Source organism: Ammospiza caudacuta, chromosome 13 (assembly GCF_027887145.1).
Source record: "Ammospiza caudacuta isolate bAmmCau1 chromosome 13, bAmmCau1.pri, whole genome shotgun sequence".
Lineage (NCBI taxonomy): Eukaryota > Metazoa > Chordata > Aves > Passeriformes > Passerellidae > Ammospiza > Ammospiza caudacuta.
In genome coordinates this window covers 20,172,992-20,199,517 of record NC_080605.1, presented here as the reverse complement: position 1 = coordinate 20,199,517, position 26,526 = coordinate 20,172,992, and the positions used below count along the sequence as shown (strand labels likewise).

General features: G+C 50.7%; 1 protein-coding gene and 1 non-coding gene across 4 annotated transcripts; both read left to right on the top strand.

Moving 5' to 3' along the window:
• The first annotated feature begins 1,143 nt into the window (after window positions 1-1,143).
• Window positions 1,144-1,216, top strand: TRNAM-CAU (transfer RNA methionine (anticodon CAU)). Its single transcript has one exon. It is a non-coding gene; the product is annotated as a tRNA-Met (tRNA).
• A 424-nt stretch (window positions 1,217-1,640) lies between these two features.
• Window positions 1,641-26,526, top strand: FBXO31 (F-box protein 31). 3 transcript variants are annotated; one of them, XM_058813270.1, is made up of 10 exons: window positions 1,641-2,019; window positions 9,464-9,535; window positions 11,335-11,421; window positions 15,145-15,221; window positions 16,575-16,742; window positions 17,357-17,431; window positions 18,729-18,838; window positions 19,504-19,657; window positions 20,215-20,576; window positions 21,820-26,526. In XM_058813270.1, exons 1-10 carry the CDS (start codon window positions 1,641-1,643, stop codon window positions 22,040-22,042), a joined length of 1,707 nt encoding a protein of 568 aa, XP_058669253.1. In that variant the 3' UTR covers window positions 22,043-26,526. The 3 variants fall into 3 exon arrangements, with proteins under 3 accessions (XP_058669253.1, XP_058669254.1, XP_058669255.1); XM_058813271.1 differs by lacking the exon at window positions 11,335-11,421; XM_058813272.1 differs by lacking the exon at window positions 11,335-11,421 and having other exon boundaries at window positions 1,981-2,084.

Sequence of the window (26,526 nt, the reverse complement as noted above, 5' to 3'; positions counted from 1 at the left end):
GTGCTCACCTGGACGGGAGAAGGCTCCAGGGAGAGGTCAGAGCCCCTCAAGGGGCTCCAGGAGAGCTGGAGAGGGACTGGGGACAAGGGATGGAGGGAATGGCTCCCACTGCCAGAGGGCAGGGAAGTATAGGATATTGGGAATAGGAATTGTTCCCTGGGGAGGTGCCCAGAGCAGCTGTGGCTGCCCCTGGATCCCGGCCAGTGCCCAAGGCCAGATTGGACAGAGCTTGGAGCACCCTGGAACAGTGGAAGGTGTCCCTGCCATGGCAGGGGGTGGAATGGGATGATTTTGAGGTCCTTTCCAACCCAAACCATTGTGGGATTCTACAGTGTCCAAAGGTGCGTTCCTCCTTCATCCTCTGCCATCTCCTTGCTCTGCAGAGCAGCCTCCCTGCAGCGATTCTCGTGGGCGATGCTCTCAGACTTTCTGCATCAATTAAATCTCTGTTTTCCCTTCTTCTGCCAGTTTGGGGATTTGTTGCTCGATTGTCATGGCGACTGCATCCGTGGGACCCTCACTGAGGGTGAGGCTCCTGCATTAGCATTCAGGGCAGCACTTCAGCCAGCATCACTGGGGACCCTCTTGTGCTCAGCACTCTCTGAGAGCAGGGAGCTCATTCCACTGCAGAAATCCCAGCTGACCAGCGTCTCTTCACAGCAAATGAGGCTGCCTCTAATTTTTGTTAATTATGTGGAAGCAATTTGATTTCTTCGTGAGCCTGTTGTCAGCACAGCCCTCACAGTCTATTCCTGGCCAGCAGGATGAGGATGCTTAAGAACCCCAAAGGACTCTGCAGCTGTTTTGCAGAACAACATGGAATAAAAAAGGAGCCATTTCCAAAATAAATAAAAAAATACCAAAAAAGACAAAACCCAAGATATTTCTTGCAGAGCACTGTGGGAAAGAGGAGCCATTTTCAAAAAGACATGAGGTCTGGCTGGCAGAGAAGCAGGGGAAAGAAGGAATGGGGGAAAGAACAATGAAACGATCAAAAGAGGTGCTGAAAATGAGATTTTTGTAACGAAAGAGGTTTCTCAGGCAGCACGCCGGGAATGGCGGTGAAGACAAGAGCACCAAGAATGGCCCGGGAAGGCGGAGGCCGAGAACAAGACCCGTGCGCGCAAAGTCGGTTCTCGAGGAGCCTCGTTAGCGCAGTAGGTAGCGCGTCAGTCTCATAATCTGAAGGTCGTGAGTTCGATCCTCACACGGGGCAAAGATGGTTTCCTCCTTTTTTTTTCTCTTCCCTCTCCCGCAGCCAGACTTTTCCAAGGAAAGGGAGTGTCTGTTTTTTTTTCATGGGATTGGAGCAGGAAGCGTGGCGGGACGCGGCGACCACGGCCCCAGCCCCGCACCGGCCCGCAGCGCGGCGGTTACCGGGCACCGGCCTCGCCATGCGCACGGTCCCTCCGCCCGCTAGGGGGCGCGCACGCTGGTTGTGTCTGTTGTGCACCAGGCGTCCGCTACCTGAGTGGGGCGTGGCGCGGCTAGATGCGGAGGCGCTGATTGGAGGAGCCGCGCCTAGTCGCGGGGTGGGCGGTGCTGATTGGCGGAGCGCTGCAGTGGGCGGGGCCAGCGGCGGGCACGGGCAGCGGCCGGCACGGTGGCGCGCCCGGAGCCGCGTCAGAGCGGCGGCGGCCATGGCAGTGTGTGCCCGGCTGTGCGGCGTGGGGCCCGCCCGCGGCTGCCGCCGGCGCGGCGCCGCCAGGGAACAACGCCGCGGCAACGCCGACAGCGAGCCCGACACCGATACGGACCCCGAGGAAGCGGGAGGTGGGGCCGTCACGGAGGACGATGAAGCCGCAGAACGCATTGAGGGCGGGCGGCCGCTGCCGCCTTCTGTCGAGGCCGGCCCGGCCGGGCGGGCCCCGCTGTCCTTGTTGGAGCTGCCCCCGGAGCTCCTGGTGCAGATCTTCGGCTCCCTGCCCGGTACCGACCTGCCCAGCCTGGCCCGGGTCTGCACCACCTTCCGCCGCATCCTCCGCACCGACACGATCTGGCGGCGGCGCTGCCGCGAAGGTACCGCCCGCCCGAGGGGCCGCCCGGGCCGGGGCTGAGCGGGGAGCGCCGCAGCGGCCGTGAGGGTGCGGGAGGGGATGGGCTGGGGACCCTGAGGGGCTGGAGGTGCAGGGTAGAAATCAGATTTGGGGTGCGGGCTGTGGGGCCGAGGCTCGCGGGGCTCCATGTGTGCGGGGAGGAGAACTGGGCACGTCTCGGGTCCCTTGGGACACCGGCCCTTGGTGGTGGCACTTGACTTGAGGCAGAGGGCATCGAGCTGGGGGTGTCCCCCGGAGGAATGGGATAGGAGGTGATGGCTCCATGTAGAATGTCCTTGGGGAATCCCGAGGACTGGGAATGCTCAGCGCCTGCACCAGGGAGGAAAGGGGGGACCCTGGGATTCCTGGAACCACGGGGGAAACACCGGGAGCTGCGTCCGGAGAGGCCGGGGCTGGGTAGGGGCATCCTCTGGGGGAGTACAGAGCCTTTGGGGAGTACACAGTGTGGAGAGGTTCCCGGTCCAGGTGAGCGTTTTCCAGGAATGCTCCGGTGCCAGGACGCTGTGCTGCAGTAGTGTGAAGGCCTGGGAGGTTTTTTTCCTCTGTGATGCTGCGGTTCTCCCTCCTTACTCCTCATCCTCTTCCTCCCACCGCTGTGCTCTGTGTCCTCTGTTTGTTATTTCAGTCGTGTCCCACCTCCCGAGGTCTGCCTTGCTGTGCTCATCCTCTCTCCAAGCGCTGCCATCCTGCCAGGGGCTCCTGCTGCCAGCACATGAAGTCATGTGTATTTTCCTGTCTGCTTTCCGTTTCTAATAGCAGAGAGGGCACGGGGATGAGAGATTTGGGAATGTCAGTGGCTGCCTGCAGTGGGATCTGCTGGAATGCCTGAAACCTTGCAGGAATGAATTTGTGCCTTATCAGCACTATCCAAGAACCTTTGGACAGCACAAAGGCTGCACCTGGAAAATGTAAACCAAAGCATTATTCCATAGTTCAGCATTGTCCCAATAATTAAACACTGGTTTTAGGAGACAGGCTAATGAAATGGTGTTAATTCTTTGCTTATACTTCTCTAGTGATGTGGAGATTTGTGTGTTTGATGAATGGTTTGCAAAACTTCACTGATTCATTATTTTAATAGGTTGTGATCCTGGCAAAAAGTGTATATAGAAATTTATGTCACTTGTAACTCTAGGCTAGGTTGGCTTGTAAAAAGACTTACTGAATTAGGTCTGGTGGGGATTTACATTTATTTATCAAATTCATGTCTTTTCTGGGGATTTTCTTTCCAATGGATAAAGCTCAGCTGAAATTTAAGGAAATGAAGGAAACAGTGGAATTTTTATGGCTAAAACTAACCTGGACAGGAGGGAAGGTATCAAGACAACACTTTTGTCTATGGCCCCCCTTAGCTAACTGCCAGGTGAGAGGTGTATAAACCAAATTTTGATTCTGTTTGCATGTAATGTCTCCAGTTTCCCAACATATCCATTCCAAGCAGTGTCAGAGAGAGCTTTGGTGGCTGAGGAGGATCCTGTGCCCAAGGCAGGTGCCCAAGCTGTGCTGAGCAGATAAGGGGCAGTTCCTGGCCATGGTGAAGCTCATTCTGAACCTTTTAACCAGCTCTGGTTTTCCAGGCAGTTCCTCAGCTGGACTTCTCAGGCTGTTTGTGGTGCTTTGCATTCCCTGCTGAGGTAGGACTGTAACTTTGAGTGGTTGTACACACAAGGATAAAATTGGGCATTATTTTATAGGTAAACATCAGGTGTTGGTACGTAAATACACATTTAAAACTTAAAATATTCTGTGCTGTGTTTCTGCACAGCCATACACTGTGTGATAGTCAAGCATAAAATGTAAACATAAAATGTGATTTTTTTTGTAATATTTTCCAAAACCAATTTTAATTCCATCTGAGCTCAGTGTTTAAGTGTGTGTGTTTGTGTCTGCCTGAGCCTTGTTGTGAGGCTGCATGTCCTAAAAACAGCACCAGAGCACGTGTGCCCTGCTGGTTTGTTCACTCTGATGATCATGGAATCACAGAATATCCTGAGCTGGAAGGGATCCACGGGGATCATCCGAGCCCAGCACCATGTTCCAGGAGTGACCGGGGAACTTCATCTTGCTGTCAGCTGCATGTGCAAAAGCACTGCTGTTTTTAGGAGTGCACAGCAGTGCAGAGGCAGGGAAGAACCCTGGAACAATGAGAACAGAGAGGAGCTGCTCTGGGAGAAGCTGTTGTTGCAGTGCTTTGTTGTGGCTGTTTTTCCCTCCCCCTTGGACAGGAGCAGCCTGGCTGTGCCCCAAGCTGGATGGAGCCCTCAGTCCTTGCAGTGTTGATGTCTCGCTCTGCCCTGGGCCAGCCCAGCTGCAGATCAGTCTGAAAACATGCTGTGATTATTCCAAGTGTCCAGAGCATTGTCTGCCTGAAGGTGGAGTGGCTTTTGTGCTGCTGGAGCCCTGGGATGCAGCAGGGGGAATTGTGTGACACTGGCAGAGCTGTTGTCCTTTTATCATTGCAACTGTTTGGGGTAAACAATGTCTCTGGATTGCTTCCTTGGCAAGGGGAGGGTTGCAGTCACTTCCATGTTTTCTATAAATAGGAGATTGCTGATCCCTGCAGCAGGAGCAGAATTAAAGTCATGTCACCCTGGCTGGTGGCCTGACCTACCTTGATTAACACCTCATAGTCCATTTTTAATCTTTCATTTCTTTCATCTTTAACCAGAACAGGGCAAGTGCAGCAGAGCACCTGGGAACAGAGCAGCAATGCAGAATAACCAGTTATAGAGCTTGGAAGAAAAAGATTTGTTTGTGAAAACAACCTCCAGCAGCTTTTGGGCCTGCTGCAAAATGTCAGCCAAGGTGCTGAAGTTTGTGACCTTCAGGTTGTGTGGAAAGAAGGGTGGGAAATGTGGTTTGTACACTCAGTGAGGAGACTTTTGGGTGAGGTTCAACTCTTAAAGACTCCAAGGCATCCATGCAGGAGTTGATGCACAATTCTGCCACAGCAGGAACCATTTCTTGCAGAGCTGTCCCCTGGTGAAGGTGGCTTTCATAGGCCACAAGGCTCCAAACTCCCTTTGTGTGATGTGTAAACGTTGTGTGCTGTGTTAGTCTGGCTTTTCTTCATCTCTGATGACTTTTCTGGCTTTTAAACCCCAGCTTGGCAGTGCTTGGCAGTTCCTCACCCCTCAGAGAGTCTCAGACCTGTCTGCAGCTGAAGCTGCCCCTCCTCTGCTTCAGGGTTTCCACAAATGGGTGCATTTATTGCATTCAATATTAATGCAATATTGAAATCTCCTGTTCCTTGATGGTACCCCCAGGCCTTCCCCTGAAGAAATGTTTGGGAGAGGAGTGGATGTGCTTTAATCTGATTGCTCAACCTTTGGAAAGGAGAAACCAATTCCACATTTGTCCAGCTGGTACTTCAGAGCTGCTGACCTGAGAATCCCCCATTTTTGTGATATCTGGAATATTCCACTGAGTTTTTATCCTCTCTATTCTATGTCCAGCCTTGTGAGCATGCATTTATCCAGAGATAATTGGAAGATTTGATTAGCCAGGGCACAGTGGAAGTTCAGTAATGGTGAAGGGAATCAAGCTCTGCCAGACATCCTCATTTCCTCTGAATTGTGGATGTGCACACACAGCTTCCAGCAGCTCCCTGGGGCTGCCGTGCTGGGAAAGGCAGCAGAGAAGCAGGAATTTGGGCTTTGATGTGAGCACAGAGTTATTCCCAACCTTTTAAACCCCAGACTGGTCCTTGCAGGGTGAAGGGGACACAGCTTCTGTTGGGGAGGAGCAGGGAATGTGAGGCCTGGGAGTGCTGGAGCAGGGCAGGGGATAAATGATAAATGATAAATGCCACTTGCAGAAGTGTTGGTGCAGCTCATAGCAAATGGAGATTGCTTTTCCAATCCCTAAAATCCCATGCATGTGGCCATGGAAACAGCAGCATGTCCCTGTGTTTGGGGAATCAGCACTCCTTAAACCAGCAGCCTTTCCAGCTGGTCACTGGGAACCTGAAAACCAATTTCCATCCTTGCTTTGCCAGCAGGATTAAACAGCCATTTTCCAGGGGTGTGAATTTGGTGTCTATTAACTCCTTAAAATAAAAATGCTTTACTCAGTGAGCTCTTGCACTGAGATATGTTTCCTTAAAATAGATTTAATTGCACTGAAGTGGAATTTTCCAGGAAGCTCGAGCCCTTCAGAGCTTTCTTGGAAAGGGATTTCTGTTCTCTGTAAAGAAAACCTTACCAGATTTATTTTTCTCTCATTATCTTGGAGCCCTACTTGCTGTTTATTTATGTTCCTATTGCCTTCTGGGTTAGAAGGAGATGGCCTTTCTTGCTTATGATATTTGGAGGGGTTTTTTTTTAGGCACTGTGAGCCAAAAAATTGATTTTTTCCCATAAAATGGCCATGCTGGTGTGAGCAGCTGGGTCAGAAGAGCTGCAGTAATGCACTTATGGAGCTCAGCCATCACTGTGGCATTTTCACTCTCTGTAGCTGTTTGCTGACCAAAACAGGATAAGAATTAGTTATAAAATGAGTCTTAAAGCACATTAGGATGGGATTTTTTTAAATAATACTCTTTTGGATATCTAGTGACAAATAATGTGTAGCAATATAAAAATCTTCAATTTTTGTATTATTTAAAGGAGTTTATTTGAATCTTTCCAGGTGAGATTGGAATTACACTCACTTCAATAACAGTTTGGCTTTCATAAAATTTCACTGCAGGTTGTCAGGGGCCCTTGCATGGAGCTGTGACATCAAATCCCTTCCCAGGCTGTTATTTGGAGGAAACAGCTGCTGGTGGCTCTCCCATGGCACTCACCTGAGGGATTTATGGATTAGGGAGGAGGTTTTGGGGAACTGTGGGAAGAGGGAATGTCACTCTTGGTGCTGTTGGGGATTCCATTTAGGGAGGATCCTCCAGGTGTCTCCTCTGGGATTTGCAGTCCAAATCCCTTCCCTGCCTGCAGTGCCCAGGGCTCCTCTCACCTGTCCTGCTGATGCCTTGGGAAGGCTGAGCTGGAACAGAGGCTGGACAGAGCTGCAGAATAAAGCAGGGATTTATTGAAAGGATCTCCTCGATGGCTCCACCTGGGGCAGCACAAGAGCCCAGCCAGGACTGCACCCAAGGTGAACCAAAATGGCCCCAAAATGAACCCAGGATGGACCAAAATGGCCCCAAAATGAACCCAGGATGGACCAAAATGGTCCCAAAATGAACCCAGGATGGACCAAAATGGTCCCAAAATGAACCCAGGATGAACCAAAATGGTCCCAAAATGAGCCCAAGATGAACCAAAATGGCCCCAAAATGAACCCAGGATGGACCAAAATGGCCCCAAAATGAACCCAGGATGAACCAAAATGAACCCAGGATGAACCAAAATGGCCCCAAAATGAACCCAGGATGGACCAAAATGGCCCCAAAATGAACCCAGGATGAACCAAAATGGCCCCAAAATGAACCCAGGATGGACCAAAATGGCCCCAAAATGAACCCAGGATGAACCAAAATGGCCCCAAAATGAACCCAGGATGAACCAAAATGGCCCCAAAATGAACCCAGGATGAACCAAAATGGCCCCAAAATGCTCGAGCGCTCCCGGGGTCTCTCCCTGGGATCAGTTCTGCTCCATTTGCACCTTGCAGTTCATTGTCCCATTGCAGCTTTAGCCCCTGCAGTCCCACCCTGCTTGTTTTTCTCTCTCCAGCCCACGGTGTTTGTGCTCTGGGGCTGAGATTTGGATCATTTGTCCTTGGTGCCCAGCTGGAGCAGGAATTGTTTTGTGTCCCTGCTCTGTGCACAGAGCTCAGCATCCCCTGATGTGAGTCCAGACCCGCACACTAAAGCAGCACAGAATGTGAAAAATAGAAAATCTAAAACCTGAGGCATCCCTGAGGCCAGGTGAGTTTTGTTCAGGTGCACAAGAGTTGCCTGATCCCAAGCCCTGCTGTTCTGCCCTTTTCCAAGGACTTTCCAATCAGCTGGGGACATCACACTGTTCCTGCCCTCCCTGGATGTGTTTACACCCCCTGGATGTGTTCACCCCTCACTCCCACGTGCAGAGGGGAGCTGGGAGCCAGGAGGGCTCTGCCAGGGTGGCTCTGCATTGCCAGGCTCTCCGTGGCTCTGCAGCACCCAGCTGGCAGAGCCCCAGCCCTGAATGCTTTGTTTGTGCCGGGCTCTCCTCCCCGCCAGCTCAGCTCTGCTCACTGAGCTTCCCCAGCCCACCTCGGGGCTGGGAGCCCTCAGAGCTCCCTCCAGCAGGGACTCTGCCACTGCCCTTGGCATTTTTTGGTGAAGGGCAGCATGTTTATTGTGCCCCTCTCACCCTTGCTGCTTAGCCAGGGTGTGCAGGATGGGTATTCCCTGGAGACAGGCTGTCACTAAACCTCTCTCATCCTTTGCTTGCATTTATAGACAGGAGGGGGCTGAATTAATTCAGGGAAACTCCTGCTTTTCTCATGTTTGGAAGCTTTCTCCTGCAGCAGGTTTCCAGCATTAGGTGGTGCTTCACAGCCACAGTTGTTGATTCAAGGATGCTCAGCTGAGGATAAATTTTGAATTTAATGGCTTGATGAAGGTCTGCAGAGATACAGTTTGGTGTCAAATATCTGGCAGGTGTTTGTGCTGCTGAGGAAAGCTGCTGTTTGATCTGTGCTGTTGATGTCTTTGATGTCTCTGTACTCAGATCTGTCAGGGTCACTGCAGCAGGGTGGCATTGTCACTGCTGATTTTTTGGGATCTCCCTCCTCTCAATTCCTCCCTCTGCTCTTCTGAGAATTCCTGGCATAGAGACATTAGTACTTGCTTTTATTTTATTTTTTTGAAGTTTCTTAGAAGTTTGACGTTGACTTCCTGAAAATAAAAGAAGAGAATCTCATTTTCTGCTTCAAAGCTGCTCCCAGATCTCCAAGTCCCTTTGTTTTCAGGGGGTTCTGGAAGCAATCAAAGGCATCTGACTGCACAGCAGCCCTGTCTCAATCTGATCTGCTTTCAGTGTAACCATATTTGTACATGCTGGGGCCTGTTTTATGTCTGTGTTTCATTCTTTTTTGAGCCTGTGACCTTTCCTTCAGGATCCTAATAAGCAGTTTTCCCTGTCGGGTACCTCAGTGAGGGAGGATAATTGCTGCACACAGCGGTGATTTGCTGGGAGCAGGCACACAATCCCAGCTGCAGTGGGGATGTCTCCCACATTTCACACTCCTCCTGGCTGAGATGTGAGCAGCTGGCACTTTGCTGGGTGTGTTTGTGGCAGGCATTGCTTCTGAAATGTCTTTGAATCTGCAGCGGAATCACATCAGGTTTTTAAAGCAAAAATCAGATTCTTGGCGTGCTTTGGCAGCTTCAAGAAAGCACAAATCAGATCTCAGTAGTTATGTCAAGGCTCCAGATCTTTTTGTGCCAGAGTTGACCCTTTTTTGCTGTGTTGTTGCAGAATATGGGGTGTGTGAGAACCTGAGGAAGCTGGAGATCACAGGAGTGTCCTGCCGAGATGTTTACGCCAAACGTAAGTGAGAAATCCAATCCAAACCTTGCTCAATTCCAGTTCTGAGAGCACAGAAATTATGAGTATTTATTCAACTTTGGTGGCAGAAGTTGCCCAAACTGACTTGCAGGGGTTTCATTGGGAAATTGATGTGTTTGGAATTTTATTTAATACCAGGAGTTGGGATTTCTGTGCCTCCCAGTTTTTTGGTGGGAAAAGAGGATGGAGTTTCATTTTTAAATGGAGTTTATTGAGGGGTTTTCATCCTGTTTTGCTGTTTTCAGATCTTGCTAAGGAATTAACAGGTATTTTTTCTAAGCCTGGAGCTCAGTGAAAGGGAATGGCTGTAGGAGAGTGGGAAAGGGATGAGCATTCCCTGAAAGAGGAGAGTCTGGCAGGAGCTGCCTGTGTGTTTGGGAATGTCTGTGGGTGTGGGACCCTTTAGAACCCTGAAATACCAATGACCCATTGATCTTAAAGCTGGGAAGAAGAAGAGGTAGAAGAGCTTTAATCCCATCTTTAATAGACTGTGCTGAGCATCCACAGGAAAATTATTTCATCACCTGATATCTGTCTTTCCCTATAACACTACACTAGGGATGGAACTGCCTCATTTTCCTGGCTGGGAGGCCTGAGTGATGCTGAGCCAGCACACAGATGTCCCCAAAGGAATCCCATTAACCCTTGAGGCCTCCCTTAATTCCCATTTAATCCCATATCTTGGTATGGTGACAGCCACACAGCACACACCAAGTCAGATCTCAGCTCTTCATTGCCATTTTTAAGTGGCACAACACCTCTTCATGACCTGCAGTCCTTTTTGCTACGTATCTTCCATGGTTCAGAGATCCTAAAGTGGTATTTAGTGCTTTTTATGCACAAGTTGTGGGTAAAAATGGCTTCACTGGCTCAGGACAGTGGTGACTCTCCAGCCCAGTATCTCCCAGCCATGGCTGTGGGCAGGGAGGCTGAGGAGAGATGAGCCTGTGGGATGTTTTCCCAAACATTCCTACTGTTTCCAGCTTTCCAGAGTGTGAGCAGGTTATTCATTCAATAACCTGCAATAAATCTGTCTCACACATAAGTTTCCATGAGTAGTTTTCAAATCCATGGCATCCATTAGCAAAGGGTCACACTTGATGTGTGAGAACACCCCTGAGATGGCCTTTCCTGCCCTTCTGTGTAGGATCTGTGTTTGTACCCACCCAGCAATCCCAGGCAGGGATGGTAACCCCAAAGTGGGAATGCCTGGCAGCTCTTCCTGCCTTCCATGGTGCCCCATCTCAGCTCAGCTCACATTCTGCACTTTGCCCTGTGCCAGGAGCAGTTTGCTGCTGGTGTCACCCCATTTCTCTACTGTCCCATAAACCTCTTTAATTGCACAGGAGTTAATTTGGGATTATTGCGTTTTCCATTCCCTGAGTGTGTTTCTGTGAGAAATGCTGGGGGAGAATGGGAACTGAGCTCAGGTGCCTGAAAGCAGAACTGATGCAAGGCCCATGGAGTGACTTCTTGAGGCAGCAGTGCAGAGTTTGAGGAAGGGCTTTGATCCCACTTGGAGTTCCCTGGATGCCATTTGAGGAAGGGCTTTGATCCCACTTGGAGTTCCCTGGATGCCATTTGTAAATAATGTCTGTGGGAACCTGGAGCAGCTCTGTGTGAAAAGCCCTGCTCAGTGAGGCTGAGGGTGACAGAAACAACTGGAAGCAAAGTCAGGAGAGAGCTGGGCTTCCCTGTATGCTTGATGCAGATCCATGGAGGTGTTTGCTGGTGCCAGTGGAGCAGAGTTTGCCGGCACTCACGCTGCTCTGTCTGTTCAGGTATAAACCCCCGGGTGAAGTCGGGGCGGTTCATGCGAATCCTGCCCGACTACGAGCACATGGAGTACAGAGATGTTTACACCTGCCGTACGTACCCGCTGCTGCTGCTGCCCCCAGCACGCCAGGCTGCTGCATGGACTGTGCCCTGCCCCGGGGCAAAGCACTGGGCTGGCCCTGGGACAGCAGGGACGTGGCTGGAGTGTGTCACAGGAGCACCGAGACCCTGCGGGGTGACAGCGACAGCAGGGCGGGCACTGAGGGCTGCTGGGGTATCCTGGGGAGCTCCTTGGAGCATCTCTCGCTCTGCTCATTGGGAATTGCTCCTTTCTTTGAGGAAAGAATTCAGATAGCCAGGTGAGGCCTCCCTCTGGGCTGGCAAAGAGCTTTGTGGTGGTTCACTGTCACCCTGGTTTTTTAAGATTTTCTAAGCTTTCTGATGTGGACATTCTTGTAGTGAACTTTCTCACACACTTTGTGTAAATAACTCATTGTTTTGCATTCTTTTATGGAGGAAGAGAGAGTTGATAGACTGTTGGTTTGACCAGATCATTGGAGAGGTGTCACTGTCACCCTCCAATCGCTGTCACTTTTGTAAAACTATAAATACTGGAGTCAGAAAATAAACTTCCCTTTTTTCTTTCACCTTGAGAATGGTAGTGAGCTTATATTCTTTCATGTCCTATAGCAACAGTCCACAGTGAAATCCACAGCCCTTTCCAGGGAAAATGCTGAGTGTTCCCGCAGTAATTCCCCCCCTGCACACTCAATCCTTTCAAGCACCATCTCTGTCTCTAGGAAACGTTCTGCTAATGTTTTAAACATTGTGATTTGCCTTCCTCACTTTGGATAACCTTTTTTTCCCCTCCTCATGTTGTGTTGAGGGAGGAATAGTTAAACCCTTGGAGGTTAGTGTTCAGCAGGAATTGAGGGGGAAGGACTGATTAGTTTACATCAATTAAGGAAGCCAGGACTCTTTGGTGTTTATTTAGAGGGGGTGTTGAGCTGTCTCTGATGCTCCTTTGGGTCTGCAGAGTTTGGCAGACTCCAGTTCCTAACCCACTGCTGCTTGGGAATGGAGTTTTTCACACACATTAATCAGTGGATGCTGCAGAATTCCCTGTGCTGAGGGAAGCAGCTGAGCAGGGGCCATGCAGGGGAGGTGGTGCCTTTAATGTGAGTCAGGATGGACCAGCAGCAGGGCTACAGCAGGAATTGGGACAAAGTTTGGGGTTTGGCAACCTGGGATGCCTGTTCTGGAGCTGGATGGGATGGAGAAGCAAATCCAAGCTTCAGGATGGATTCCTTTGGAGACTGGATGTTTGCTCCAAACTTAAAAATGGCATTTAGTGCTGTTCCCTCAGTTGTTATTTCTTTAGCTGCGGCCCCAAATTTCTGATGTGCCCCTTTTCTCTTGGAGAAAAGCTTGGATGGTTGGAATTGGTGATTTTAGAGGTCATTTCCAGCCTGAATCATCCAGTGGTTCTGAGCCCATGTGGTTTAAGATGCAATGGCCCATTTCCCCTTTTTCCCCTCCTGTGCTGTCAGGATTTTCCATGCAACTCTTCCCTAGTTCCTGTTCATGCAGGGTCAGCCAGGTGAGCTCAGATCACTTTCCCCAGGGGTTTAAGCTCCCCTGGATTACTCTGAGCTCTTCCCACGAGCAGGTCAGGTGTCACCAACCAGGGCACTGCTTTCATTGCTCCAGCTCATTTTGCTTCTTGAGACCTTCCTGCGTCCAGGAATCTGGGGGAATTGCAGTGGATTAGATCTTTCCTGGTCAGGACGTGCCCCAGGCAGCCTTTTGTCCGTGGCAGCTTGGCATTCCCTGCTTCCCCAAGGCCATTCCCAGCTGGATTCAAGCCCCCTTCCCATCTGGAGGGTGTGCAGAGCTGCTTGTGGAACGTGGGGAATATCCAGCCTGGGTTTAGGCTGTCCTGGAGCATCCAGTGGATGTGGTTTTGCTCCTTTTGGCAGGATGTGGACTCAGAAATTTGGAAAGGCAGGAGGCTTCTCCAGGACTGAGCACAGGCAGTGGAAAAGCTTGGAGAAAAACCCAAGTGCTGTTTTCTTTCGAGGAGCAGGAAGGGAAATAGATGCCAGATCCATCCTGTGTCCTACCAGGAGCAGCCAGAGCTGGAATTCATCAGGTTTTCCCTGCAGTTAATATTAGCTGCTGTTTTGCTGGAGCTCAGAGACAGCCCAGGCTTGAAAACTGAGCTGTGTTTTGAGACTTGTTTGGGCCTTTGGCCAAGCACCAGCATTTCCCCAGTAAGTTCTGGAAGTGAATGGCATTTATTTTGGCCTCCTGTGTTCAGAACTCAGCTCTGTTTCCTGAAATTGCTGCTAACAGGAGCTGGGCTAGGAGAGACATCCCCATCCCCCTGGGACAGCTTAGTTTTCTGTCCTAAAAAATAATAATACATTAAAAATGGCTGGGTTTTATCAGCTCTGTGGCAGGCAGAGTAGAAGGCAGAGTGTGGTGGGTGGAGCAGCTCATGCCATTAATTATCATGTAATTGCTGAGCTGGGAATGGGGTTTGCCTGCTTGCCTTAGAGTTGTTTGTGCTGCCCTTGGTTCCCTGGGTGAAAGCAGGCCAGTCTGAAATTGTTTACTGCCCAGGAAAAGGCTCCTCCAGGCCAGCTGGCACCAGCTCTGGACATCCCTCCCTGCCATCCTGAACTCCTGTGCAAGTTCTTGCTTTTGGTGGAATAAAACCACTCCTGTAGTTGTTGCTGTCTGAAGTAATTAATGCACCAAAGCTGCTGCAGCAGCTGCACTGAAACACAATTCTTGTTTTAAATTAATGCAAACCCAACCCTGTTATTCAAGCCAGTCCTGGAGGTTACAGTGAGTTACTGTGGCCCTCTGAGTTGGCCACGGACATTGAAAAATCAGTGAAATTTCTTCCTACCATGGAAGAAGGAATTTCTTCATGGAAGCAGTGTGCATGCTGCTGTTCCTGCCCAGAATGCCAGAGTGTGTAATCCCTTCTTTTGAGGATTGCTGGTTGTGTGAGGAAACCAGAAGGACAAAAGGGAATTAGATGGACAGAGGAATGGCTGTGTAAGGACTGGAGGTGGATCCCATCTCTAAGCTTTCCTCACCACAGGAGGTTTAAGATCACTCTGTAAAAGCCTTTATTTCCTGCTTGCTGAAAATATTCCTCTATTTAGGTGGGATTGGAGGGACTTGAGATGAGAAACAGGGAAGCCTCAACTGCTAGAGTAGATTTTGAGTGGGTTTTGGAAGCAGCTTTTGGGCACTGCTGAGGTGTAGCTGCTTCTGTAGAATTTTTAAGTCTGTGCCTGATGTGGCCACACCACCAGATTCCCAAGCTGGAGTGATCCAAGTGCTTTGCCCTTGCTCCCAGTGGCTGTTTCTGAGGATGCTTAACTCTGGAGCCAAGTTTGTCTACACAAGGCAGTGAAATGCTTTCAAAATCCTCCAATTTCCCTGTTCCTTCCTGCCTTCCTGCCCTTCCCTGTTTTCTGTTGCTTTGCAGTGTGGAGCATTGAGTGCATTTTTGGTAACTGGAGGTTGCAGATGCTTTTATTTGTTTTCAGCTCTGGTTATTACATTGTGTGATTTGCACTAATGGGCCTGTGTTGCAAAAGTTTGTTGGGAATTCCTGAGGTAGGTGAATTCCACAGGGCCGGGAATAAAGAACACAAATGTGTGTGAGCTTGGGGGAGCGCTCAGCTTGTCCACAATCACTTTTCCTGAGTGAATGCAGCCTGGCAGCAGGGATTTCATTCCCCACATCCCAAATTCTGGGCTGGAAGTGCTGATGAGTGTCTCCCTTTCCCCAGTGCTGCACCGCTACCGGCACATCCTGGGACTGTGGCAGCCGGACATCGGGCCCTACGGGGGACTGCTCAACGTGGTGGTGAGTCAGGGCCTCAGCCTGGCCCTTTTGGGGCTGGGAGCTGCTTTTTCACACTTTCCACACCTGCCAACGATTCCCAGACCACCAAGAAGTCTGAACAGTCAGCCTTGAGTGGGTGATTTGGACACAGAGGGTGCTCTGTGGTTCTTTCCTGGTTTCTCTTAGGTTAGGCATCAGGAGGAATTGCTTCACAGGAAAGGTTGTTAAATACAGGAGGGGGCTGCTCAGGGGAGGAATCCTCATCCCTGGAGTGGATGTGGCACTCATTGCTGTGGGTGGGGATTGCTCACAGGCTGAACTCAATGGTCCTGGAGCTCTTTTCCAGCCTGAATGGTTCTGGTATTCTCATCATCACCAGACAATTCTTTTATATTTCGGCTCCACACCAAACAGCCCCAGGAGCAGGTGGAAAACATGATCAGGCTTGATTTAGAGTTTGACACTGATATTCCAGTGGCTGGCACAGAAATCTGTTCATTTACTACATTTTCTCTGCCTGCAGCTGAACCTTTTGCAAAGGGCTTTGCAGTTGTGTGGTTGGCAAATCTTTACCACAGCCCTGAGACTCATGCATCAGGTGTGGAGTGACACTGGTGCAAGATGTGTGGAGCCTGGCAGCTCTGGTGCTGCTGAGAGCAGTTAATGAACAACATTTGACTCTGAGCTGTGAGAGCTGAGGCAGGAGTTTGCCTGGAGCTCTCATTCTCTGCACCAGGGTTCACCAACTGCCAGCCTGAAGTGAGCAAATCACGAGGCCTTTGGGTTTTGCAAGATTCTGGGGCATGAACTGGTGTAAGAGGGCATCCAACTGCATCAATACTTCCCCTGTGACCTTGTAAAGACTTTGTCTGAGGTCTCTCTGTTTGGAGAATATCCTGCCTGTATAAGAGAAATTCCTCTATCCTGAGGGAAAGGATTGTTAGGTGTGCAGGAAGGGGCTGCCACTTGTGCCCCTCAGTAGAGGAGAGCTGCTTCCTGTGTTCTCTGAGTAATAAAACTAAATAATTCCTCATCTAAAAAGCAGGGATAGTCATGGGAAGTACAATATCTGCCAGCAGGAGCTCTCAAACCAATTAGAGCCTGACTTGCTGTGTGGTCTTTCCCTCTGGATGCTGCACTCCAGGCAAGTCATTTGCAGCAATAAAGGCCTGAGATTTTTCCAGTGGTGCAGGAAGCCTTGTAAAGAAACCCTCCTCACCCTGGGAGTGCATATGGTCTGGGTTAGTGGCTGGAAAGCTGTGTGGGAATGCAGCAAACTGTTCTGCAGCTCCTGGGCCACGAGAGGCCTCAGAGAGACTCCTAAGGAGTTGTGCCAAGCTGATCCCCTGGGCTCTGTGTGCTGTCCCTGTGCAGGTGGATGGTTTGTTCATCATTGGCTGGATGTACCTGCCCCCTCATGACCCTCACGTGGACGATCCCATGAGATTCAAGCCCCTCTTCAGGATCCACCTGATGGAGAGGAAATGTGCCACGGTGGAGTGCATGTATGGCCACAAGGGACCTCATAATGGCCACATCCAGGTGAGCTGCTCTGCCTCCCTTGTGTGCACTTTGGCTCTGGAAATGGATCCATCAGGAAGCTGGGAGAATTTTATTTCAGAGAGATGGCTTTCACCACCCGGCTGTGTGTGTGGGCAGCACCTTTACTCTCATTATGTGTCTGACAAGTTGTGTGGGCTGTTCCCTGCTCTGAATCTGTTCCCTGGCTGTTGTGCTGATTTCTGTTGGGCTGGGAGCACGAGGATGTGTAAGCTGGCCTTGAGCAGCTGCTGAGTGTGCCCAGGCAGACACAGACTTGTTCTGCAGCTCTCTCCATGGTGACACCGTGAGAAGGGGATGCAGCATCCATTGGATGCTTTGAAAAGCTTCCTGACAGATTTTCTTTGAAGGAGGAAGCTGAAATAGGGAAGCAGCTTAAAACTGTTATTTTCATTTGAGTGCATTGAGGTTTTATTGCTTTTATTTCTCTGTTCTATAGCTGCTGCACTGGGTAGCAGTGAATGATTTCTCTGTTGTAGTAAATCCAATAATGTTTGTTTTGTAAAGCATTTACTGGGAGCAGTCTTAGCTACATCATCCCAAGCATCTCTAGACAGATGTGTAACCTGTTCAATTCTCCTCCCTGGTCACTGCAGATCGTAAAGAAGGACGAGTTCTCCACCAAGTGCAACCAGACAGATCACCACCGGATGTCAGGGGGCAGGCAGGAGGTGAGTGCTCTGCCAGGGCTCTCACTGAGCCCCTTTGTGTGTCCCCTCCTGAGATCTGCCCTCAGCTGCTGCCGTTCTCATTTCTGTGTCACTGGCCATGGATGAACCCCCAGGCTGGGAGCTTTTGGCTCATTCCCTGTTTCAGGCAGTTTTGTGTCAAGGTGCTCTTTGAGCCCCAGCACCTTCCTCCTGTTTTGGTAGCAGAGCTGTCCAGGGAGGGTCAGCAGCACCCCAGGCTCTGATCTCAGTGCCATTGCTGTCTGTTTAATTAAGATCTTTCAAACACAGTGAGCACCAGCTGCACTTGGATACCTGCTGCTCAGTGAGGCACCTCCCCACTGCTTGCCTTGCTCGAGGGATTAAAAGCCTCATTTGGTTGTTTCTCCTGTGTGTGTCAGCTCTGCCCAGCAAGGCAGATTCCTGACTGAAAGAGCTGTGTTTAAATGCAGGTAGAAATGGCAGGATGAATACCTGTGCTAGGTACTGCTGTTTGCTTCCAGCTGGTTCCACATGACAAATCTGATATTTCAGCTGCTTTCTGAGGAGCGCTGGAAAATGTCTGTCTGCTAATGGGAAACAGCTGGGTGAAAGGTTTAGTTAAGTGTTTTCTGGTGCTGGAGCAGATGAGAAATGCTTTAATACTTTCAAAGCTCCACGTTAAGTGTGCGTGGCTTTATGGAAATTGGAGGATCTGGCTTGGGAAGATAAAGGAGGCAGGTTTGGAATATCACTTGGCAGGCTGCTATCTCAGTGTAAGCTGTTATCACACCAACTCATGGCAGGGTATTAACTTGTCAGAGCTGCAGTAGGGGTACTTCAGGAGATGCTTTCAAAGCACCCTTTGGATTTAGATGCATCAGTATTAAATCAGCAGGATTTAACCTCCTAAACCTTCAGTGCTTTTCAAAAGCTTTTTTCTTTTATGTTGAGCATGTCAGGACAGGGCACAGGAGTCAGCTTGTGGGCACACAAATGAGTTACTGTGAGAGGAAGAGTAGATGAGCCACTTTGCAGTGACAGGCCATGCTCGTACCTTTATTCTGAGGAGGTTTATGCTTCTACCTGGGATTTATTTGAAGGAGAGCCTGTTTGTTGTGTGATCACCATAATCACTCTTTGTTCAGCATATTTCCAAACTTGTTCCCAAATCCAACCACGTTTCCATGTCCTTGGCAGAGGAGGTGCCCTGTCTGTGGCTCTGCCAGTGAAATGTGTGTCACAGAGTCACACACTGAAGCCACCCTGGGGCACATCACTGAAGTGACCTCATCCTCCCCCTTTTCTCCTGGTGCTGCAGGAATTCCGGACGTGGCTGAGGGAGGAGTGGGGTCGGACGCTGGAAGACATTTTCCATGAACACATGCAGGAGCTCATCCTGATGAAGTTCATCTACACCAGCCAATATGAGTAAGGGCTGCTGCAACTTCACACTCTGCACACTCTGGAGCATTTTTCCCTGAGATGAGGTTTTCCATGGGCTTTCACAGCCAGAGGAATGTTGTGTCTCTGCAGTGCTTCCCAGCTGTACAGGGAGATGAGGTGGAATGACAGCAGTAGGAATAGGATTCCAAGTTCTACACAATAACTTTGCACAGTAAGGTGCTTTTGAGTCATTTAACTCTGTTTAATTTGAAGACAGAGCAAATGCCTGTGATCCCAAGGAGTGTCTGGCTATTATCCATATTAGTCAGTGTGCTCTGTAGTGCAGGAATTAGAGAGTCCCTGAGAAACTGGGGATTTTAACCAGCTCTCCATGCTTCTATTAGCAGGCACCTCACTGTAGCAGATGTTTAAATATGCTTCACTCTCAGGTTCTCTGGGAATCTCAAGGGCTGAGGAAGTTTCCTTGCTGCAGGAATCTCCTGCTGTGCTCACAAGGATGGTGGGGAGAGCAGCACAGGGAGGGAGGGGGGAAATGCTTGCAGAGCTCTAAAGCAAATCCTGAGCTTGCTGCAAACACTGATCCTGCCTGTCTTGACAACATCCCCAAGCTGCTGGAGGAGCAGAATGCAAACACAGTGCTGCTGAGAAGGGTTTTTTCTTGATTTCTGTGATGTTTTTCTCTTGCACAGCAACTGCCTGACGTACCGGCGCATCTACCTCCCCCCCAGCAGCCCCCAGGACCTCATCCAGCCAGGCCTCTTCAAAGGCACCTACGGGAGCCACGGGCTGGAGATTGTCATGCTCAGCTTCCATGGCAAGAAAGCCAAGGGCACCAAGATCACTGTGAGTGCATTTTCCTGTCTCTCAGGTGCTTTGTGGAAGTGTTCTCAGTGGGTGTGCAGGAGAGGTTTCTGTCTGGGAGCTGTTCCCCGTGGGGATTGGTGGCACTGGGTGAATCTCAGCACACACACACAGTGACCAGGACCTGCTTTGCAAAGTGTTCCTGGCTCCCCCTTCCTTTGCTCTCCCTTCCAGCTGCTTGCTGTGAGCAGCTGGTAGCAGGTCACTGGAGATCCCTTGTGTGTGTGTGAGGAGCAGGTACCAGATGTTGGCAGCTCTGCACTGAAGTCAGGCAGGGGAGCTCCTTTCCTCCCTGCAGGGAGGATTCTGCAGCTGCAGCTCTGACTTTCTTTCACCCTTGCAAGTACAGCTTTTGATTTAAAATTCTACTTCTGGGAAGGGTAAAGCAGAGATGGCAAAAAAGGTCCAAGCAGTGTTGTTTGTTTTTTTTTTTTTATTGCCAGTTGGTGATTGTAGAACAGGGTGAACTATTAACAAGCTCAGGTGATGGCTCTGTAGCACTGGTGTGTGCAGCTGTGCTGTTCCTTCCCTGTCCCTAGGGAGATCCCAACATCCCAGCTGGACAGCAGACTGTGGAGATAGACCTGGCACACCCTCTGCAGCTGCCTGACATCGAGACCCTGCGTGACTTCAGCGAGCTGTCCCGCATGGTGCTCGAGGTGCAGGAGCAGGTCCGGCGCGAGGAGCAGGAGCGGGAGCAGCGGCAGGAGGAGCAGGAGCATTCCCAGCAGGCTGCCTCCCAGCCTGCCAGCCCCCTGGGGGGAGAAGGTGCTGAGGGGGGAGAGACTGCAGCTGGGGCTGAGGGGACGACCCAGGACAAGGCCCCGGCTTCCCAGCCCTTCGTGCTGCCCACGGGAGTGATCTCGAGGAATGAGGATTATCCCCGCACCTGCCGAGTCTGGTAACTGCTGCTTTTATGGCTGATTGATTTTTGAAAGGGAGGGGAAATCTTTGAGATGTGTCCTGTATTTGTGTGCCCTTTACCTGCCTGTGGATCTCCCAGCCCCTTGGGCTCAGATTTCACAGAATCCCAGAATGGTTTGAGTTGAAAGGGACCCAAAATCCCATTTTTTTTCCAGTCCTGCCAGGGGCAGAGACACCTTCCACTAGACCAGATTTCTCCAAGCCCTGTCCAGCCTGACCTTGAACATTTCCAGGTCAGGCTGGACCTGGAACATTTCCAACCACAATCTCTGGTTCCTGCCTCTGCTGCCCAGTTTCCCAGGCTTTGGTTTGTTCCCTCTCTCACCATGCTGTCATCTGCCATCCCACTTCCTTGCTAGATTTACTTCAGAAGCTGGCACCTCTCCTCAATTCCACACGCCCCCTTTTTTTTTTGGTGTGTTTCATGTCCCAGAGCTGCTCAGCTCATATATTTAGAACTGTTGAAGCTGCTTCCCATTCCCATGTGTGTCATTGATGCTCCTTGCCTGTGGGAACACAGTGCTCTCTCCCACCTTTCCCTGGCCTCTGGTGCCTTGGGGCAGCCCTGGCAGGTGCTGAGCACCCCAAGCAGGAGGTGCAGGCATGCAGAGAGCTGTGCTGAATGGGAGCTGGAGTTGGTGAAGCAGCACACTAAATGAAGTGTGGAAAAAGAGCCCAAAAGCTGAGGCTTAGACAGGTGACCTTCAGCCAAACATCTGTGCTCGTAGAAAAACCTACCCAGAGCTGGTTAATCCCAGAAGGCTCCTGCTGTCACAGCTCAGTTGTGTTTGGATAAAGCCCTGCTCCACCTGCTGCTTGCTCAGAGCTTTGCCTGACCTTTATTCCTCCTCAGGTCCTGGTAGATTTTTCTGCTTTTTAGATTTTTTTCTCTCCCTTGAATTGTGCGTGTCTGTTTGCGCTCTCAACGTGCCTGGGAGGATTGAACCTGTGCTGATCCTTGAGTTGCACCAGTTAATCTCAGATGGGTTTGGGGGCTGAACTACTGAAAAACCCAGTTTTGGTGTGCAGGTGCTAACTAGGATAACCCAAAGCAGGAACTTGAAAATAACAACGGGGAGTTCCTTGTCTTAATAGAAAAAACGAGTGTAAACCTCGCTCTTCTGTCAGAGTGCCTTCACCAGAGTTTTGTGCTGATTTGTAACTAAACACTGGGTGGTGCTGGCTGTTCTCACACCTGTTTTGTCCTCATCCCCTGGCAGTTTTTATGGCACAGGTCTCATTGCTGGCCACGGCTTCACCAGCCCCGAGAGGACGCCAGGGGTGTTCGTCCTGTTCGACGACGATCGCTTCGGCTTCATCTGGCTGGAGCTGAAATCCTTCAGCCTCTACAGCCGCATCAAGGTCTCCTTCCAGAACGCCCAGGCACCCTCCCAGGAGGCCTTTGATGAGATGCTCAAGAACATTCAGTTCCTGGCTACTTGATGGGTGTTTGTGGTGCAGGACAGGGCTCGGGGTGGCCAAGGCTGCTGCGCTCCCCAGCCGGGCTGGCCGGGGATCCTCGCTCTCGGTACCTCTGGATAGAAGCATGCACTTTGAATAAAGCCTTTGTACCCCAAATGTACACACATCCCTCTGCAGCCCTCCCTGACTGCCCTTTCCTCCGTGCCACTCCACGCTGCTTCCCAGCAGTCCTTGTTTCCCAGGCTGTGCTTTGGAGAGCTGAAGGATCCTGCAGAGGAGGGAACAGACCTTCCTTAGTGCAAAACAGGAATGTATTGGGACAAAACCAACTTCTGGTCAGAGCTGGACAGAGGAACAGGCAGTGACAAAGCACATCCTCCTCTCCAGAGCCTTTCTGTGGGTGCAGCATTGCCAGGAGAGGTTGGTGTGATAACTTCATCCTTGCTCATTGCAGTGTGTGGTTTCCTCTGGAGAATCCCCTCAGCCAGGGCAGGATCCCCACTGCAGATGAGTGTGTGCAGCATTGGCCTGGCTTCTGGAGCTTGATGGATGTGCTGTCCCTGGAGCTCCGGGTCTGGCTGAGACCAGAGATTATTTTTTCTCCTTTCAGGAGCTGGGTGTGGGACTGGAGATGGGTGTAAACTGCAAAAGCTCTGATGTGTTAGGCTGGTTTGTACCTGAAAGGTTTTCTCTTGTAGAGTGAATCCGAAAAGGCACAGGAAGGAGCCAAAAGAAACCCAGGTGTGAGCTGAGCCCAGTAGGCTCCAGCTGGGCAGCAGAAGGTGCCACAGGTCCTGTGTGACCCCAGGGCTGCCATTCCTGCTCAGGTTTGCCCTTCAGAGTGCAGAGTGACAAGGGGTTGTCCTTGTACTGTGTGGCTTGTGGCTGCTGGAGTGGTGGGTGCTGTGCCCCACTCACAGAGCCCTTTTTCCCTTTCTTTTGCACTGTTTGATCCCAGATGGTTTTGTGGCAGATCTGAGCTCCAGTGGGAATTGTGTGCTGCAGGAGGGGAGCAGGTTCCCTTTAGCTGTGCAGGAAAATCCTGGCCAGTGAGTGGTGCTCACAGCCATCTCCAGGCTGTGAGTGGTGCTGGGAACCATCAGCATTAACTGAGCCCTTTGTTGCAGCTGCCCTCTGGCTGTGGTGACAAACTCCAGGTCCCTTCTCTTCTCCCCACATCAGTGTCTAACAAACCCCTGCTGTTACAGCTCTGCAGTTTTAGGTCTGTGAATGTGTCTGGACCTGCTCTGGGAGGTTTCAGGCCCCTTCTGTGGAGAAGCTTCAGTCCCTGCCTGGTTCCAGCGCCTGTGAGCAGCTTTTGTTCTCACTCTCACAAGGGCTTTTTGCTTTTTCTGGCTCTCATGTGTTCCCTCAGCTGTGTGAGAAGCCAGGCTCCAGCAGCAGCTCATGTCAGTCACAGGATTCATTCCTGTCTCTCTGGACAGAGTTCTCCAAACCTCTGGGAATTTGAAGGTGATTTAGGGCACTTTTTGCTTTGTTTCCTGCAGCTTTGTGAGGAGTGGCAAGCCTGCCTCAGTGTTGGGGTGAGGAGCAGTTTCAGGCTGGAGAATGAGCTGGGAAAGGCAGGGTGGTTGTGAGATTTCCTGCAGAAGGAGGAACCAGCTGGGATCTCACAGGGCTGGGAGGGAGGAAGGGGCTGCTCTGTGTGCCTTGGGTGGGCAGAGAGGGGCTGGAGCTGGAATTGGGCACCCCAGCCTTGTGCTGCTCCTGCCTGGTCTGCACAGAGGTTTCCAGTTTGGTGCAGGTTTCTGGGACAGCTGGAGGTGTTCAGTGCTGGGTTAATGGTTGGACTCAATCTCAGAGGTCTTTTCCAACCTAAATGATTCTGTGATTAGGACTTTATTAGGTGTCTCAGTGGTCTGTTTATATTGGAATTTGCTGTTGGGCTGCTGCAGCTGCAGCTCTGCCTTGTGTCTGACAGCCCAAAGGGATGGGAGATGTCCCCTTGGGCAGCTGTTCCCATTGCCTGTCCCTAAAGCCAGCTCTTCTTCAGCTGCATCTGTAGCTCTGATTGCAGTTTCCTCCCCACTTAACATCCCCACCAAAAAAATCCTAAAGTTTTACACAACTGACTTGATAATTTTTGCTTTCAGCTTTTAAATTACAATTAATTTTTTTTAATGGAGGTTAAAATCCAGATTGCATTGATTGCCCTGCAGGTACCTGAGGCTTGAGTCACTCTCCCAGGTACTGACCTGTGTGTAGCCTCTGTCCTGTGTCACCTGGGCAAGGTGTCACCCGTTTGTTGTTGGCACAGGTTGTGCATCTGCTCTGCTCCAGGCTGCCTGTCCCTTCTGAGCCTTTCCAGTGGCAGTGCCAGGGGTCTCCTGATGGCCAAACCTGCCAGGAGAGAAGGGCTTTGGTGGAGGCTGATGCCCTGTGGGAATTTTCCCAGCTCTGCCTTGCCCCTGCAGTGGCATCTCTTTATTTATAACTCACCTGGCTGGCCTCAAAATGTCAGGATAATTCCTGATTAAAGGGAAAACTGCATCTACCCCCTGGCTCCATTCTGTCTGGAGCAAAGGAAATAGGAAATTTTGTATTAATATTCCTCTGATGCCTTTTCTCACCTTCTGCTGCTCCAAGCCTGGCAGGCTTTTGTGGCATTTCAGAAGAAAACTCCCTCTGCTTTGGCTGAGGGTGAGGAAAGCTGAGGGAAACATCCAGTGCAGATGGATTTGGGAATGCTGGGATGCTCCTGTGCCTGTTCCTTTGTGCATGGCTCTGTCAGTGCTTCCAGAGCAAAGCAGGATAACATGGAATTAAAACCTGGAACCTTTGGGAAAGGGGAGGCAGATTTAGGATCTGCAGTTTGGGGATGCTCCTGCTTTCCCTGTGCTGCCAGGCCAGGCTTTGCTGTGCTGGGTACAGGCTGTACCAGCCCTGATTCCCCTCTGCTTCCCCAAGCCCCTCTTTTGCAGCCCTTGGGATCCCTGTGAGAGCTGTTGACAGGGGGAATGTGTGCTGGGGCCCTGCAGATGGTGAGAAATCTCTGCTGCCGCCGTCTCCCCGTCCTGGTGGCTCTGCAGGAAATCTTGGGGACAATTGGCTGGATTCCTTCAGCCCAGATGGGTGGGAAGTGCTGGCAAAGATGGAAAACAACTTGTCAGGGGTAGGAATGCTCTTGGCAGGAGCCTTTTGGATTGAACAAAGCCTTTGCAGGGAGGTTGCAGAGCCCCAGTGGCCACTGCAAGACCTGGGGCTGAATTCTGGCCTGGGGACAGCTCGGGGACAAATGTCTGGTTCATGTGGGATGGGTTCTGCTCCATCCTGCTCCCTGTGCTGTCAGGACACATGGATTTGGCCAGCTGGAAAACAGGAACATCAAAGCCTCACTTTGTTTGCCTGGTTTGAGAGCTGTGAATGTGCTGTGCTGAGGCTGGGGGGCACTCACTGCCCTCCCCGGGGGTTTGTCAGGCTGGATTTCACTGAGGAGGAGGAGAAGGGATGGAATGGTTTGTGAATTTGGGTGTCAGCTCCATGGGGGAGCTGCTACAGCTGCCCTGGGATGGGAGGGCAGCTCCTGAGGAAATGTGTGCTGGGGAAAAAGGGAATTAATTGTGTGCAAACGTGCCTGGAGGTGCCAGCTCCCAGGAAAGGCCCAAACCGCAGCTGGCTCCTGTTCACTTCTCAACAAGGATGACTTCTTCTTGCTTTTTTTGTTCATTTAAACCTAGTGGAACTCGATGGGAGTGTTGGGTGTTGTGTGGAAATGGGTTGTTTAGGCTCAACTTGCTAGTTTAGGGAATGGTAATGTGTTAACTCTGTCTTGTAGCTGGCTGCTCACGTGGCCACTGATGCTCTGTGCTGTTCAGCCTCCAAAGGCTCCTGCTGCCCTTCCAGTGGGACAGGGAATTCATGATTTGGGATGTGCAGTGGAGGAGAGAGGTACCAAACTGGGAGCGCCACTGACCTTTGGGTGCTTTGTGTGCTGAACTAAAACGTGTGGTTCTGGTTTTTGTTGGGATTGCAATCCTTGGAACTTCTGAGGCAAAGAGCACTTGGCTCTGACTGTGTTCATTAGCTTACTTAAAGCAATCTGCACTTTTGTTTTGTCATTGATTACTCCCCCTTCCCATGTGGGTTTTGCACTCACCACTTTAACATGACACTGATGGATTAATCTGGGCATTTCCTGTAGGTTTTGAGTGTGGATAAGTCTCTATAAAAGTATTAAAAATGAAAGTGAAACATAAATCCCTGCTTTGTACAGAGGGCAGTGGGGGGAAACCATTGGACATGCACCACCACAAATACCCATGTGGAACATGAGAAATTGCATTTTAACCACCTCACCTGTCCAAGGGCTGGGGTTTTGCCTGTTCTTTTCTCGGTGGCTTTGAGAGGAATGGGATGTATAAAATGAACACCTGGCCTGCCTCACTGCAGGTTCTAGAAAGCTGAGCAAGCCCTGTGTGTTACTTTTACACCTGATCATTGTTACCCAAGGAGCCTTTTCCAGTTTCAAATAATAAAAAGCAAAG

Excerpts from the sequence above, each read along its gene's own strand:
- FBXO31 (XM_058813270.1), top strand. The coding sequence starts at position 1,641 with ATGGCAGTGTGTGCCCGGCTGTGCGGCGTGGGGCCCGCCCGCGGCTGC. Across the intron at positions 9,536-11,334 it reads CCGAGATGTTTACGCCAAAC|GTATAAACCCCCGGGTGAAG; the intron begins GTAAGTGAGAAA and ends CTGTCTGTTCAG. Across the intron at positions 19,658-20,214 it reads CCAAGGGCACCAAGATCACT|GGAGATCCCAACATCCCAGC; the intron begins GTGAGTGCATTT and ends CCCTGTCCCTAG.